This window comes from Notamacropus eugenii, chromosome 6 (assembly GCF_028372415.1).
Source record: "Notamacropus eugenii isolate mMacEug1 chromosome 6, mMacEug1.pri_v2, whole genome shotgun sequence".
Taxonomy (NCBI): Eukaryota; Metazoa; Chordata; class Mammalia; order Diprotodontia; family Macropodidae; genus Notamacropus; species Notamacropus eugenii.
The window spans coordinates 147206488-147221771 of record NC_092877.1 but is presented as its reverse complement, the minus strand read 5'-3'; the positions used below and the strand labels follow the sequence as shown (position 1 = coordinate 147221771).

General features: G+C 38.1%; 1 protein-coding gene across 2 annotated transcripts in view; it reads left to right on the top strand.

Moving 5' to 3' along the window:
* Positions 1–15284, top strand: part of IQCM (IQ motif containing M) — a 522295-nt gene that overhangs the window by 160772 nt on the left and 346239 nt on the right. For both annotated transcript variants that reach the window (XM_072621219.1, XM_072621220.1), the window contains one exon: positions 9133–9251. In XM_072621219.1, the coding sequence (XP_072477320.1) occupies positions 9133–9251 (119 nt within the window). The remainder of the gene's footprint in view (positions 1–9132; positions 9252–15284) is intronic.

The following is a 15284-nucleotide window of genomic DNA, read 5'->3' as shown; positions in this document are numbered from 1 at the left end:
GCATGTAATTATTCAAACAATTAAGACCCTATTTGTCAACTTAAATTCACCCCCTTTTTAATTATATAGGTAATTAAACTAAGAATTGTTAATGCTGTTTCCTAACTATTAATTGTAGCAACCTATAGATTAAAACTGGTTGTTCAATGAACACAAAGGCATTAAACTATTTTAAGGAGCTTAAATTGGGATAACAGGCCAAGCAGGGAATTAAATAGTCTCCTGAGACTTGAAGGCTACCGAAGCTAGAAGCATCTTTGACTCTACCATATTCTATAGGAAGGACCCATTGCTGGGTAAAATGCTGACGCCTTTTCTGCCTGAATGGTGGCAGATGGAACCAATACCTCTTAGGTGCTAATGGTTCTATGGTTGAGAGAAACAGCACAGCAGGAAGAGCAGGAGAGACTGGAATCCTGCATTCTTCTCACATTCATTGGGTGATGGTGGGGAAGTTTTTCTAGTTGTAGTTGAAGAGGGAAGTGAAATTTACTTGAAATGATCTCAGACACAGGGCTATGGCAAACATTAATTCTTATGTTTGTAAGCATTTTTGAATTCATTAAACAAAAGCAGCTGTTTTGATTATCATTGCTTATGCTGGGTAATTGGCAATATGTTATTAGTCATGTATATAGGTCAATGTGTATGATCTCTATACATTTCAAGGTATGTGGAAATCTACTTGTCAGTTTCATTTATTCACTCAATGAATATTGATTAGTGGTATTTGAAAGGCATCACTCCAGGTGCTATATGAGGGCCAGAAAGATGAGGAAAAAGCAAAATTTTTGCCCTTACGCAACTCACAGGTTAGGTAATAGATATACAGGAATAAGTACAGTATGTAAAAATTAATCATCAGTGAACAAGAATTTTCTTAGTACCCACTATGTGCTAAGGACTGTGCTAAGTACTGGGAACACACACACACACACACACACACACACACACACACTAGTGAAGTTCCTACCCTCAAGGTGCTTCTATTCTGATAGAGAGTGTCCCCAAAATCTTAGTTTACTTTTAAGCTTTTGAAACCTAAAGCTTTATATGACATGTATATGCTTTGTAAAGCAGATTATCAAGTAGGACACTAGCATCTGGGAAGACCAGGAAAAGTCTTTCACAAAAGGAGACTAGGAATTTTAAGATGTTGAAGTGAGAAAAATAGCACCCCAGAAAACTCATGCAAAATCATAGAGAAGGGAAATGAAATGTCCTGTATGAGGTACAGCAAGTGGAACAGTATGGCTGGACCATAGAGTACATGGAAGTAAGAGATCCAGAAAGGTCAGAGGAGGATAGGTTGGAAAGAGTTTCAAATGTCAAACAGAGTTTATAGTTAGTTCTAGAGGTAAGAAGGAGCTGATGAAGTTTATTGTGTGTTTATGTGTGTGTAAGATATGGTTAGTGTTTTATCATGGTGACTATATGGAAGATGGATTGGAGCAGGGAGAGACTTGAGGCAGGGAAACCCATTAGAAGGCTTTTAGATGAGAAGTGATGGAAACCTGAGCTAGACTGGTGGCTGAGTGAGTGGAGAGAAACAAATATACTTGAAGCATTGTGAAGATTGAAAGGACAGCATTTGATAACTATAAAACCCTCAGCATCTCTTTGCTGCTTGAAAGGTCATTGACCCATTTGTTGGTAATTGCTAGCATTACCAATAAATTGATTTTTTTTCTCAGAATCCAGGCTCTCAAAATTTCTACTGTGATTGCTATATGACCCTAGTTAAATCACTTAACCTCTTAGTGTCCTAGGCAACTCTCTAAGACAATAAATTGCAGGGAGACACTGACCTGTGGTAAAGAAAATTGTCTTCTTTTTTTGCTGATGTGATCCTAGGACTAGTACATATTGTACTTCTAGTATATAATATAGTCTCTTATACATACATACATACATATATATATATGTATATATATATATATATATATGTAAAGTGCTTACTAAATGGTTGGTAGATAGAATTAAACAGAATTTCTGCCATCTTCATGTGAATGTTATGTTGTGTCATCTTGAATTTGTTCTTAAGACCTTTATTTTGCCTACTGATCTGAGTGATCCACTGAGTTTAACATGGTTCTCACTCTCTTTTCTATGAGTGTGTTCTTGGAGAGCAGACTCAGCAAAAAGCATGATTCAGAGAGTCTCCTATTCTATGTGGTCTTGTCCCTGAAGATTTTGGGCTCTGTGAAGGATTTGGGAAGGTTTAGTCTGATGCATCACTTAGTCTCTTTCATGGCAGCTATCAGCTTCTAGATCTCCACTAACATTATGAAATAAACCCACATTTGCTATGTGTGTGCTTATCATCAGAGATTGGTCATTAGTGTTATAAAGAATGAATCCAGACTCAATTCCAAAGGTTGGTATCTCAAAGTTTTTTTATTAGAAAGGTTGAAATGCATACCCCTTCAATTCTTAAGAAGCAGACACAACCCTGCAGTAAAGGGAGAGTGCATCAATAGAAAAGGGAGAACAAGTTTAATAGGGTTCATAAAACTAACTCCTCCCTTCTGGATCAGGACTGGTCCTAATTCTTCTGGGTTACAATCTTTCTCATATATCCTTTACATGTTTCCCATTCACAAGTATTCCCTCCTTCATCATGCATTGCATGATGGTCTAATTTTATTCGGGGAGTTTCCTGGTACATGTATGAGGTTAATTAGGCATGCGCTGTAGTAAGAGAACAGCTGACCATTCATGACCCCCATTGGCTTGGTCTGGTTTGCCTAAGACCCCTGAGTTTATGGCTTCTGAGCCTCCTCAGTTTATTGATGATTGGCTGATAATTTTTATCTTGTGTAAGCAACTTTTGTTTTCCCAAAGATTGATGATTTTAGCAGTGTGGAAACTTAACTATTTCATATCTCTCACATTAGCATACATCAGTTTGCAAGGGATTGCTGGAAGGATATTGGTAGAGCTTTACTACTAACTCAAGTGGAAAAGATATTGTTTAGATAAATGGATGGGTTTTCCAAGGATGACTGAGGGCTCATTTCAACATTATGGTATATATAATACAAAACAGTAAACTGGGGTCATGTTCTCCAATTGTTTTGTGTGCATATTTCATATCTTACGTGGTTCTAGTCTGAAACCAGCTAGAGAGAAAAGGAAGCTTATCACAATGCCTGGCTTTAAGTACTTAATAAGTCTGTTTATTGACCGACTGACTACCTCTGTGATCCTGGGTAAATCACCTCTCTGAGTCACACTTTCCTCTTCTATAAAATGGGGATAACCACACATGTATTAGCTATGTCATAGTATTGTGATGAGAAAAGTGCTTTTTAAACTCAGTAGAAAGTGTCTACCAGAATGTGAGCTCTTAGAATATTGAGATATTAACAACATAGATTTAGAGCCCAAGGGGCCCTTTAAGGCCACCTGGTCCAACCCCCTCATTTTACAGATGGGGAATCTGAAATGCAGAGCATCCTTTGTTCTTTCCAAGACCCAAGATCACACAAGTGGTAAGTGACAGAGGAAAGGTGAAACTGGGGAACCTGTGGCCTTGAGGCTACATGTTGCCTTGCAGGTCCTCAGGTGCAGTCTTTTGTCTGAGTACAAGTTTAAAGAACAAATTCTTTTATTAAGGGGATTTGTTCTGTGAAGTCTGAATTCAGTCAAAGGGCTTGAGGACCTAGAGGGTCACAAGATTCCCCACCTCTGTTAGAGTCTCTGAGTTGAAATTCCTTGAAGCCTGCATAGCATTCTCATTTTTGCTTCTAAATGTTCAGTACCAAGGACAGTACTCTGCTCATTTCAGGGGATTAAGTAAAGTTTAACAAAATTGTAATGAAGCTCTAAAGCTCTATGCAAATGGTAACTTTTATTATTTCTTACTACCTGTGTGGCTTTGAATTTGTTTTAGTATGACTTCACCTCTCTGACTCTGGTTCCTCATCCACAAACTGAGCAGGGATTGGCCTGTAAGAGCAAGCTATAATTCATATAACACTAACATTTGCCAGGCTGTTTGCATGTGTTATTTCATTTGGTATTCAGAAAGATACTATGAGGAAAGTGCTGTTATTACTCCCATTTTACAGATGAGGAAGCTGAGCCTAAGGTATGGTTGAAACAGGATTTGAACCCAGGTGTTCTTAATTCCAAGTCCAGGTCTAACTAGTCAACCACCTGGCAACCTCTATGACTTCCAAAGTCCATGACTGACCTAAGTTAGGGGATAATGCTAAGGCATACCAGTCAGGAAGTCCAAGTGTTACTTAGGCAGAAATAGTAGAATGTTGAAGTCACAGGTTGGAAGTGTCATATGAGGTCAAGGTCCTAAACCTGGAGTCAAGGTAGCTGGTATACCAGGTACAAAAGCAGGTCAATGTGTTTGTGGCAAATCATTTGGAAAAGGATGACACTCTCTTTGCATTGTTGAATACACGATGAGCCTTCTTTAGCTCTTTGGTATCAGGATTTAAAGGCCCCTGTCAAAATAGGGAGCAGAGTTCCCATGAGTTATTATAACGGTGCCATTGAATGAGATTTGTATATGGCCATGGACTCTAGGGAGGTACTAGGAATTGTAATTAAGAAAGAAGTCTTCCACCACTGCATGCAGGGAGCTGCCTCATACTTGGAGACTTCCTAGGTTGTCAGAGAGATACTCCCAACTGGGACTGTTGACCTGGTGCGCCTGACGGCATCCTCCTACACCTGGTTTGTCTGGACCATATGGCTGCATCTTGCACCTGGAGGGTGCAGGGACATGCTCAATAACTCAGGATGGTTATATGTGGCAGACTTCTCTCTTTCATTTGCTCCTCTGACTTCCCCCTCCAGCTCTCCAGCACTCTTCTAGAGGTGAAGTCCAAGGGCATAGTTCAGGTATATAACTAGCCATGATTTAATCAATCACTCTTAATGTGGTGTTTTATAAGGCAAAGAGAGTACCCAAGGTCAAGCAGGTTTACACCTTTTCAAAGAGATATCACTAATGATTGAGAAAAAGTTCTCATTCATGTTAATCTGCAGAACAGAAGGTGAAATGGTCAAGGGATTAGCACCTCCTTAAAGAGACACAGGAAGAATTTAGGAAAAATCTTACTGGGCTCATTGATTTATACAGAGTATGCATAAGAGAAGTTAAAATTAAAAAAAAAAATAAACCTCTCCCAACAGATGCAAAAAATGTTTAAAAGGTGCCACCCTCCCACCTCCCCTTTGTGAGCTCATAAGCTTCTCAGAAGGCCACATTGGGTCTTATTATTTGAAAACTGAAATTGAGACAAAAATATTGCCAGCTAAATTGCCATTAGATGAACTGGTTGTAGGTAAGTTTTCCAGTTTCCAGGGCAGAGAAACTGTTTCATTTAATCCAAACAAATGAAGCTCTAATAATAGAATTTTTGAGCATCAATTTAGCAAGTTGAAGGAGATCCTCTTTTTTTAAACTTAGAAATTTAGAACTATAATGAACTATAATAGTTACCTGACTCTAGCAGCCTGTTGGTTAATGTTTAACAACTGGTTCTCTGGAGAAAAAATATAAAGGATAACATATTTTTAAGTTTAGCCTGCTTTTTAAAGTTTTTTTCCATTGCTTTCTTAAGTCTAGAAATCAAGAAAACAATAAATCAAGCACTGACTAGTAGCTTTTCTGGATTTCTGAAGTGTGAATGCTCACACTGAAAATTTACAATCATTAGCCTGGGCTCCAGTGTACATAGCCCTGCCTGTCTCTTAGTGCTGGAGGAAACTGAAGCCAGATAATTCACATAGATAGCATAAGAGGCAGAGGTAGGATTTTTAATTTTATTTTGTCTCTCAAATTACAGGTAAAAAATTTTAACATTTATTATTAAAAATTTTGAATTCCACAAATAATGTGGAAATATGTTTAATATGATTGTACAAGTATAACTTATATCAGGTTATATAAGTGGAAGTGGGGGAAACTTAGAGCTCATAATCTTATAGAAGTGAATGTTTCAAACTAAAAGCAAATAAAATTTAAAAGAAAAATAAAAACAAAATTTTGAGTTCCAAATTCTCTAGTTGAGAAATTAAGCAATTTGATATGTTATATATGTGCAGTCATGCAGATCATTTCCATATTAGTCATGCAGAAGTAGGTTTTGCTCTTAGGTTCTCTGACTATTTATAGGAAAGCTTTTCTCATAGTATAGTACAATGGAAGGAAGCTAGATCATAAACTCAAAAGACCTGAGTTTAAGACGTAACACTGCCATTGGGCAGCTGGGTGCAACAGCCTATGGAGCTCAACACGTGGAATAAGGGATGGGACCTAAGTGATCAAATTCTTTCAAGGCAGACCTGCTCCGTACCCTTGCATTTTGGGGTTTCCAACACCCCAAGACTGCAACAATCCTGGACTGGTTACTGTTTGCCTCGGTTTTATCATCTGTAAAATGAGGGATGATAATAGCACATACCTCCCAGGATTGCTATGAAGATCACAGGAAATAATTATTGTAAAGCACCTGGCACATACTAAGTACTACGTAAACATAATTATTATTTTTTGTACTAGTTATGTGACCTTGGGAAAAATTACAGCCTTTCAGATTCAATTTTCTTATGTGTAAAATTAATGAGATTGAATGTTGAAAGTGCTTTACAAGTTTGTTGTTGTTATTAGGATGTTTCAGTTGTGTCTGACTTTTTGTGACCCCAGGAGGACTTTTCATTTCTCCAGCTCATTTTACAGAGGAGAAACTGAGGCAAACAGGGCTAAGTGACTTGCCCAGGGTTGTACAACTAGCAAATGTCTGACACCAGGTTTGAACTCAGAAAGATGAGTCTTCCTGACTCCAGGTCGATCACTGTATCTCCTGGGAATAAGTATTATTAATAAGCAATAAATAATATCAATGATAGCTTGCTCTGCAGAAAATTGGATTGCCTTCATTATCCTGTTGCCTCCTGGTTACTACTTATTCAGGGACTAACGTAGAATAAAAGCATTGAATACATGTTAGCCACCACCACCACCATCCTATTGAATTTACAGACCACGAAAATAATTGGAATAAAGTAAACATTTTAGTACTTGAGCCTCAGGAATCATTACTAAAATAGCTCTTTGTTAGCTCCCTTAAGATAAAGATAATTATTATTGAGAATAAATAAAAATACATAACATTTTTAAAGCACTTTAAGGCTTGCAAAGTAAATCTTATCTCATTTGATTAATTAGATTCTCTGCTATCATCCAGATCATATTTGACTGGGGAAAAACCCAGTTTTTCAGTTAAGCTCTTCAGGTAGACCTCTTATGCATTTGACCCTGTAGCAGTTGTATATGTGACAATTGTTTGAATTGAATAATCAAAATAGCTGATGTTTGTTTCTCTTGACATTATGTTTTCTTGTTTATAGAGAGATTAGAAAAATGAGTAAACTAGCACCGTCTGAATTCCGTATGTTATGACTTGGCTTGGTTCTTCAATTTGCTGGTTGGTTCAATCCTGGGATTCTCCTAAATTGGAGGAAGATTTCTAATTAGAATCTAGTTTATAATTCCAATTTACAATTAGTATATAAAACTAAATATGCCTCTTTATTCATTTATTAATTACCTATTGTATTCAGAGCACAATTTTAGACATGGTGGGGAAACATAAAGGATCTATTTCCCTGTACTGTGAAGGCTTGTGGTCTGTTTGGAGACATAAAAGAAGGCACAGGTGAAATGGTGTAGGATGGTAAAGAGAAAACTATTGAATACAGAGTCAGTGAGCCTGAATTCTAACTGTAGCTAAGCTACTTAAAGACTTCTGTGATATTGGGGAAATGGCTTTATGGCCTGTTTCCCAGTTTGTAAAAGGAATGGGTTGGATTAAATGAATGCTAAGGTTTCTTTTAGCTCCAGCTCTATGCTCCTAGGTGATTAGGCTTCCCTGAGATACAGTAGACCAGGAAGGAGAATAGAACTTTGTTGGAAAAAACTTTAAAAGTCAGAATTCTATCACTACCAGTATAATGGTTGAGAATCCTGAGTTGAGAAACAGAGTTTTAATAGTGTGAGAATGAGAATTGTTCATTCAAACATAAGATTATTTTCTTGAAAAGTTTATGGAATAACTCAAGCTTATTTTACTTCATTCAGTTTCCAAGTTAAAATTTACTTTAGAGACATTGTATAATAATTGTCATGAGGCAAAAGAAATATTTGAGCTAAGAGGGCATTTTTACATCTGCACATGGTAATTTTTGGTTGGTTATCCTCTTCCCCAAATTCTATTACATACATTGTAGTAGCTGAATTTGTTGACTAAATCTGAAATTTGTGCTGTCAGAACAGGTCCAGATTTTCTTTCAAGTACCTTGAAAGAAAAACCTTTTTATCCTTTCTCTTTTTCGAAATGCTATTCAAAGACCTGAGGCTTCCAACCTAATTCAAGCATTTATTAAGCAGCTATCATGTGGCATGGCACTGTGCTAGATTCTGTGGATGAGGAAAAAGAGATAAAAACAGAAACAGAAACCTCCACAGAAGTCCCTGCTCTCAAAGACTTTTCATTATACCAAGTTTATGGAAAAACTAAGAAACATCAACCATCATTATACTAGCTTCAGTTAGCGTTTACATAGCGCTTCAAAGTTTGCAGAATGCTTTACTTACGTTATTTCATCCTCACAACAACACTTTGGGGTGCGTGCTGTCATCATCTCCATTTTATGATGACGAAACTGAGACATAGCGATGATAAATGACTTGCTCAGTCAGATCGTGTCTTGAGCCAGGATTCAAATTCAGATCTTCTGGATTCTAAGTTAGGTACTTCCTCCACTATACCAGGAAGGTACCTATACTTCTGAGTATAAGAATCAATTCTGCCCTTTCCCTCCAACTTCTCAGTGTCCTGAGCAGAAAGAAAAGACTGAATTGAATGAATCCCTTAGCTTTTGAGTATGTAATGAAAACCAGAGAATAATTTCCTTCCTGAGAAGGCACTTAATGGAAGTCTCAGACCTTGTCATAATCACGTTTTCATTTTTCTTAGACAAGATGGGTTTTAATGCATAAAAGTGATCCCTTAAAGATCTTGTCTTTGTGATATTAAACAACATGATTAGTAGGTAGTTTGTCTGCATCAATATTGTTTTAACTTGCATTGATTGTCCTAACAGGAAGATCATACTATGAATGGAGAGGAATTGTATCAGAAAAGTACCATACACCTTATCTTTTTAAAGCGGGTTGGCTTAATATAAGTCGGCAATTACTGTACCAAGAATATATGAATAATGTAAGTATAAACGAGATAGTTTATGGTGCTATAGGAAGTGGTATAGTATAATATGGATAGAAAGATGGTGTTGGATTCAGAAAGACCTGCGTTCAAGTCTTGCCTCTTCTATATGCCTTGTGACCCCTGGACAAGTCACAGCCACTCAGTTCTTTTTCTCCCAGACCAGACTGTAAGTTACAGAGCTGAAAGCAGGCTGCATTGGTAGATGGAATTTCCTTACTGGGAGTTCCCCATTTATGATGCATTGTCATAGTACAGTGCTGTGCTCGGAGTCAGGAAGACCTGAGTTCAAATCTAAATTCAAAGCCTTCCTAGGTATGTGATCCTGGGCAAATCATTTAACCTTTGTCTGCCTTAGTTTCCTCAATTGTAAAAAATGGGGATTAATAATAGTACCTACCTCCCAGGGCTGTTATGAAGATGAAAGGAGCTAATATTTGTAAAGTACTTGCCACACCGTCTGGTACATAACAGGTACTCGATAAATGCTTATTCTATTAATGATGGAAGTAATAGCGATCATAGTATATATATGGTGCTTTCTCATCCAAGTGTTGTTGGCTTCCAATTGAGTACAAGCTCCTAAAGGGCAGAGATTATTTTCCTTTTTGTTATTGTATCCTAGGTCCCTAACACAGTGCGTGGTACCTTCTAAGATACTTCATAAAAACTTGTATTGAACTCTGTGTGTGAGCATACATGTGTATATACACCCATCTATGTATACATATGCATATGTATTCTTTTCATAAGAGACTAAAGGTGGTCATAGACAAGAGAGAGGAAGGCTTTCTTCTTTTGAGAGTCACTGACATTCAAGGGAGAAAAGTCAATTAAGTGCTGCTGCATGAGGAAAACAATTTAATTTAATTTAGCTTTTTCCCTTTCTTTTATTGTAATGTATGCCATTCATTGCTTTTCAAACACCATTCACAGTTTTCTCACTGGGCTTATCAAACTCCTATTCCATTGAGAACAAGATGGCAATAACCATTCACCAGAGAGAAAATTATTATCTTGGTTATAGCAATGATACATTTAAATATGAAGACTTTTTCTGAATAGAATTTATGCCTATATACATGCATATATGTGTGTTTATGAATATACACACATATATCACTCTGTTAGGCCCAGATGATACAAATAATAAAAGTGAATGTCCCATCCTCAAGGAGCTTACTTTTCTCTGTGTGTATGGGGAAGATATATACAACTAAGCCTTGCTGGCTTTCTTGCTGCCCCAAGTATACAACTTTTCACCTCTCCCCTCGTAGCTTTTGCTCAGGTTGTTCCCTGTGCCCTGAATGCTTGCGTGCCTGTATTGATAACGTATTTTTTTGTTTTAGTATAAACAAGTATCTCTGATTGAATAATGTGATTAAAGAACTTCCCCTCTCACGAATGGACCTGGGAAGATTTGTAGGAAGGCCCACACCTTTTGTTAACAAGGCACTGGTTCTCAAGGGTTGTGAGGCCCTCTGACTCTGAAAAATGTATAAGTACTCTGAGGTGAGGTTTTACTTTGGGATTTACTGATTGGAAGTGTTTGTTTGGCCAGATGAGACTCTAGGCAGCTGCTAAGGAGCCTCCTCCCTCTTTGAAAACCCAGATGTTGGTCCTTCTCTCTCTGGTAACTATTATGTAGGTAATGATTAGACAGTTGGATCTGCCTGTTGATCTGTGATGTATGTATTACTTATGTCAACAGTTGGAAACATGTCTGTTGATTTTGATTTCTCTGTATTTTCTCTGAAGTTCAGGGTGCTGACTTCTTCCGTTGAACTAAGTGAATGATACATGCCCTTGATTAAAGTGATTGCTGACCCCCCAAAGTTGCTTTTCTTTTAGAAATGCAGATCTAAGAACCTGTGCTAGCAGGCCCCCCTGTGTATGCTGGGGTCCTTGCTTTTATACTGCCTCACTTCAGGCCTGCTAGAATTTCTAGCCCTCTATAAGAATCAGTTCAAATGCCATCTTCTCTATGAAGCCTCTCCTGAATTCCCTTTATTTCATACCACCTTCTCCAACTCCATTACTTCACATTTACCTTGTGTGATATAAAGAACTGCTGCTGAATGCAGGTAATATCTTTCTTCCTATGTCCTTTAGTCATTCAAAATATATTTCTATATTAACCATGTTACAAAAGAAAGCACAGACCAAAACCAAACAAAACAAGAAAAATGGAGTTTTAAAAAATAAAAAAAGAACTTATGCTGAGCCTATGGACCACTGGGGTATGGTGTCCACTCCCTCTCTGTTTCTGAGGGAGATGTTGACTTTCTATCCAGGTACATAGTCTGCACAGGGCTAGTTGTAGGAAGCCTGGCCATATGTAAAGGTTAGGTTTTCTTTTCTCATGTTCTCTACCTCATGAAATCCCAACCCCACTAAGCCAGGACAAATTATTTAAAGCTTAGGTTTCAGTTCGTGTACAGATCTCTAGAGAGATGGGAATTCTCTTGGCTGGCTGGTAGACTTGCACTACACTTTATATTTATTAAATTATTGGCAGATGTATTGTTTCTGCTGATTGAGTTGTAAGCACTTTAAAAGTTGATACTATATTGTTTGCATCTTCATATATCTTGTACTCAGCAGAATTTCTGACAAATGGCAGACCCTTAAAAATTGCTTCTCTACAGATTGTTTGAGTTGAAAAGTATCCTGGAGGTTATCAAGTCTAAATACCTTCTTATATGGATTGAGGGAAGACTGACAAAAGGGATAACCCACACTCGAGATGGTTAGGATCTGGGTTAGCAAAGAGTGTGTGAGAATTTGGAGGAAGCAATTAATAAGAGAAACATAAAGAGGAAAAATCTATAGGATTTTATGATAGTTTGGACATAGGAAGTAAGTTGACATTTAAGTCTTTTCTTTGAGGAAGGGGTTAAGGGGGAATGGGATGGAAAATTACAGGGTTTGGGAATTAAAAGAGAGCTCTGCCACCATATAGTTTGTCATATGCGTAGACTAGTCACTATACCACATTTAACAGTGGTCAAGCAGCCCTTTGCTCAAAGATCTCCAAAGACAGGGCAATCTCACCATATCTCAAGTCAATACATTCCATTTTTAAGTAGCACTGTTAGGAAATTTTGGGGGGATAAAATGTGACTAAATTCAAGTGAGTTAAATGATGTGGTAAAACTGCTGAAGTGATAGGATAAAAGAATAGAAAATATATGATTCCCACTCATGAGAACCTGAGGCTCTGTGGTTTCTTTGCTGTCTTTTGTCTCACCTGTAATACCGCTTTTCTGCTTCTTTGTGAGGTTTCATTGGCATAAAGTAGTTTCTGAATGTTCAGTTAGGTGGCACAGTGGAGAGAGTACCAGGCCTGGTGTCAGGAAGACATCTCCCTGAGTCAAATCTGACCTCAGGCACTTACTAGCAGTGTGATCATGGTCAAGTCACTTTTAACCCTCTTTGCTTCAGTTTCCTCATCTGTAAAATGAGCTGAAAAGGAAACACCCAATGACTTCAGTATCTTTTTCAAGAAAACACCAGTGGGGTCACAAAGAGTGAGACACAACCAAGCAGCAACAACAGACATTTCTGAGTTTCATCATTGTTAGGGCCTCTTATCAGCTGAGTTGTAAGGATTTCTGCAGAATCTAGGAATATTAGTGATAAAGCAAGTTCCAAGGCCAGAGTTCCACCTTTAATACCCCCACATTGACCAAATTGGCACATAGAATTATGGGAAAATTGAATTAGTTGATCACTAAGTGTGTGTCCAGTTCTTTATAGTATCAGAATAGACTCGTATTTAGGAAGACCTGGGTTTGAATCCTGTCTCAGTTTCTTACAAGCTGTTATTAGCAAGTTATTTCTTTGGACCTCTTTTCTCAGGGGATTACACTCAGTTAATTCTATTGTACCTTCCAGACTTAAATCTATGATCCTATGCTTTAGGTTGTTACTAGATACTGGGAAGGGGTAGCTCTCTCCCTGGATAGAGCACCAGTGCAGGAGACAGGAAGACCTGATTTCAAATCTCACCTCAGACACTTGACACTCACTAGCTGTGTGACCTTGGGCAAGTCACTTAACCCCAATTGCCTCATCCTGGGTCATCTCCAGTCATCCTGATGAATATCTGGCCATTGGATTCAGATGACTCTGGAGGAGAAATGAGGCTGGTGACCTGCACAGCCCTGCCTCACTCAAAAACAAAGTCAAGTGCAAGTCATGTCATTATTTCTCTGATGGCATGGTCTTCTTCGGCAATGAAGGACAAACACACACAGACACCAGGGAATAGAACAACCTATTGCCCATAATGGCTATAAGATCTTAGGAAACTGAAAAAAACAGCCAGCCTTATGGTGCCATATCAGGAGCTATGGCCTCTAACCCAATCAACAGCTGTCAGGAGAAATCAGATTGTTCCACTTTTGTTGTTTTCTACCCTCTTTGGCCTTGGCGTTGTTCTGATTACTGGATCTGTCCAGATTTGGCTCTTAAAATATGTTCTGAATTGTGGCATGGAGATTCATCACAGTTAGATTGACACAGATGAAAATTTGCCTCCAAAGACATGGGCAGTAGAGCCAACATGGGAGATAAAAGCAGGAATTCACCTGAATTCTCCCAAATTCCCTTCCAAACAACTTTAAAATAATACCTCAAAACAAGTCCTGGAGTGGCAGAACCAACAAAAGGATGAGGTACAACAATTTTTCAGTGAGAAAAGTAATTATATCTCTCTTGAATTGAATGACTAATTGTTGAATCAGAACCAAGTTTTTTCCCCTTTTCTACTTTCTCATTCAGAAATCAACCAATGTGGGAAATCTCTGTCTCTGTCTCTCCCTCTCTAAGACTTACCCAGACTAAAGATCTAATCAGAGACAGTAAAAGAAATCCTAAGTTTAGGCTAATAAATGGATTCCTGTTTATTGTGTTTGCTCAGACAGGTTTGGAAAAATATGGATCCTCCCTTTTGTCGGATAGGTGATATGGAAATTGATGTTGCTTTGATCAATATTTGAGGGATGTTAGTCATGTGCCCCAAGACTCTCATTGTTATATAGACCAGCTTCTCATTGTAATATTTATTTTCTAATTAATTGTTAACCAATCAGAGTTGAATGCCCTCCTCAGGAGCACATGCTCCTCTAAGGGCCCACTGCCGTGAGGGGTCTTTGGTCTAAGAGAGATTGCCAAATGACCTCCTTTTATTAATAAACTTGTTGGTATTATTAATAAAATGACTAATTACTCAGAAATTGTCATTCAAACTTCTTAATCATCACAGTTTAGTGTGCAACCATGAAGGGCTTTAGAGGAAAAGAGAGGTCTGGCTTAAGTCTCCGAGAAAAGGTCTTCCTTTTTGAGCACTCATTGGTGAAAATTTGCCACGTAGAAAGAGGGTCTTTCCTGGGAAAATGTAAGTTAAGATTTTGACTCTCTCCTCAACTTGAAACTTCTGACTCTAACTCTCAATCATCTCTGGGTAAGCCTATATGAGTCTTTATGTCTGGTCTGAGTGTTTGAATTCTGTCTTTCTGAATATTTCGCTCTTGTGATGGGGAGTGTACTTGACACAGGCTACAGAGACATATTGTGATATGTGCACACAGATGCCACCTGAGGGGTTTGAATTCACTTTGGAATCACAGTCCAAACCGTTTCAATCTTTCTATAATTAAGGAAGCATGGTCTGAAGTCTCTTGCCGGTAGAGTTCTCTTAAGAGTCCCAGATTTCTGGCAGGAGCTGGGGTGTTCTACTAAAGAGAGCTTTTAGGGTTCTGCTTAAGAGGATTTGATACTGGAACTGAGGCAATTGTAAGAGTACTCTGTTTCTCTGTGTTTTGTCTTTATCTTTAGGATATGGCTTGTATTTGCTCAGTGGGGGGAACTGAAAAAGCAGGGTGAGATTTCCCCAGGCTATAATGTTTAGAAAGAGTAGTTTTAATTTTAAAGAGTTCTCTTCCTATATTTTGATTGTGAGTTTTGGAGGCAGAATTAGCATTTTGTCACTGAGCATTTCCTTAAAGTAAAAGGCCTAGTTTTCCC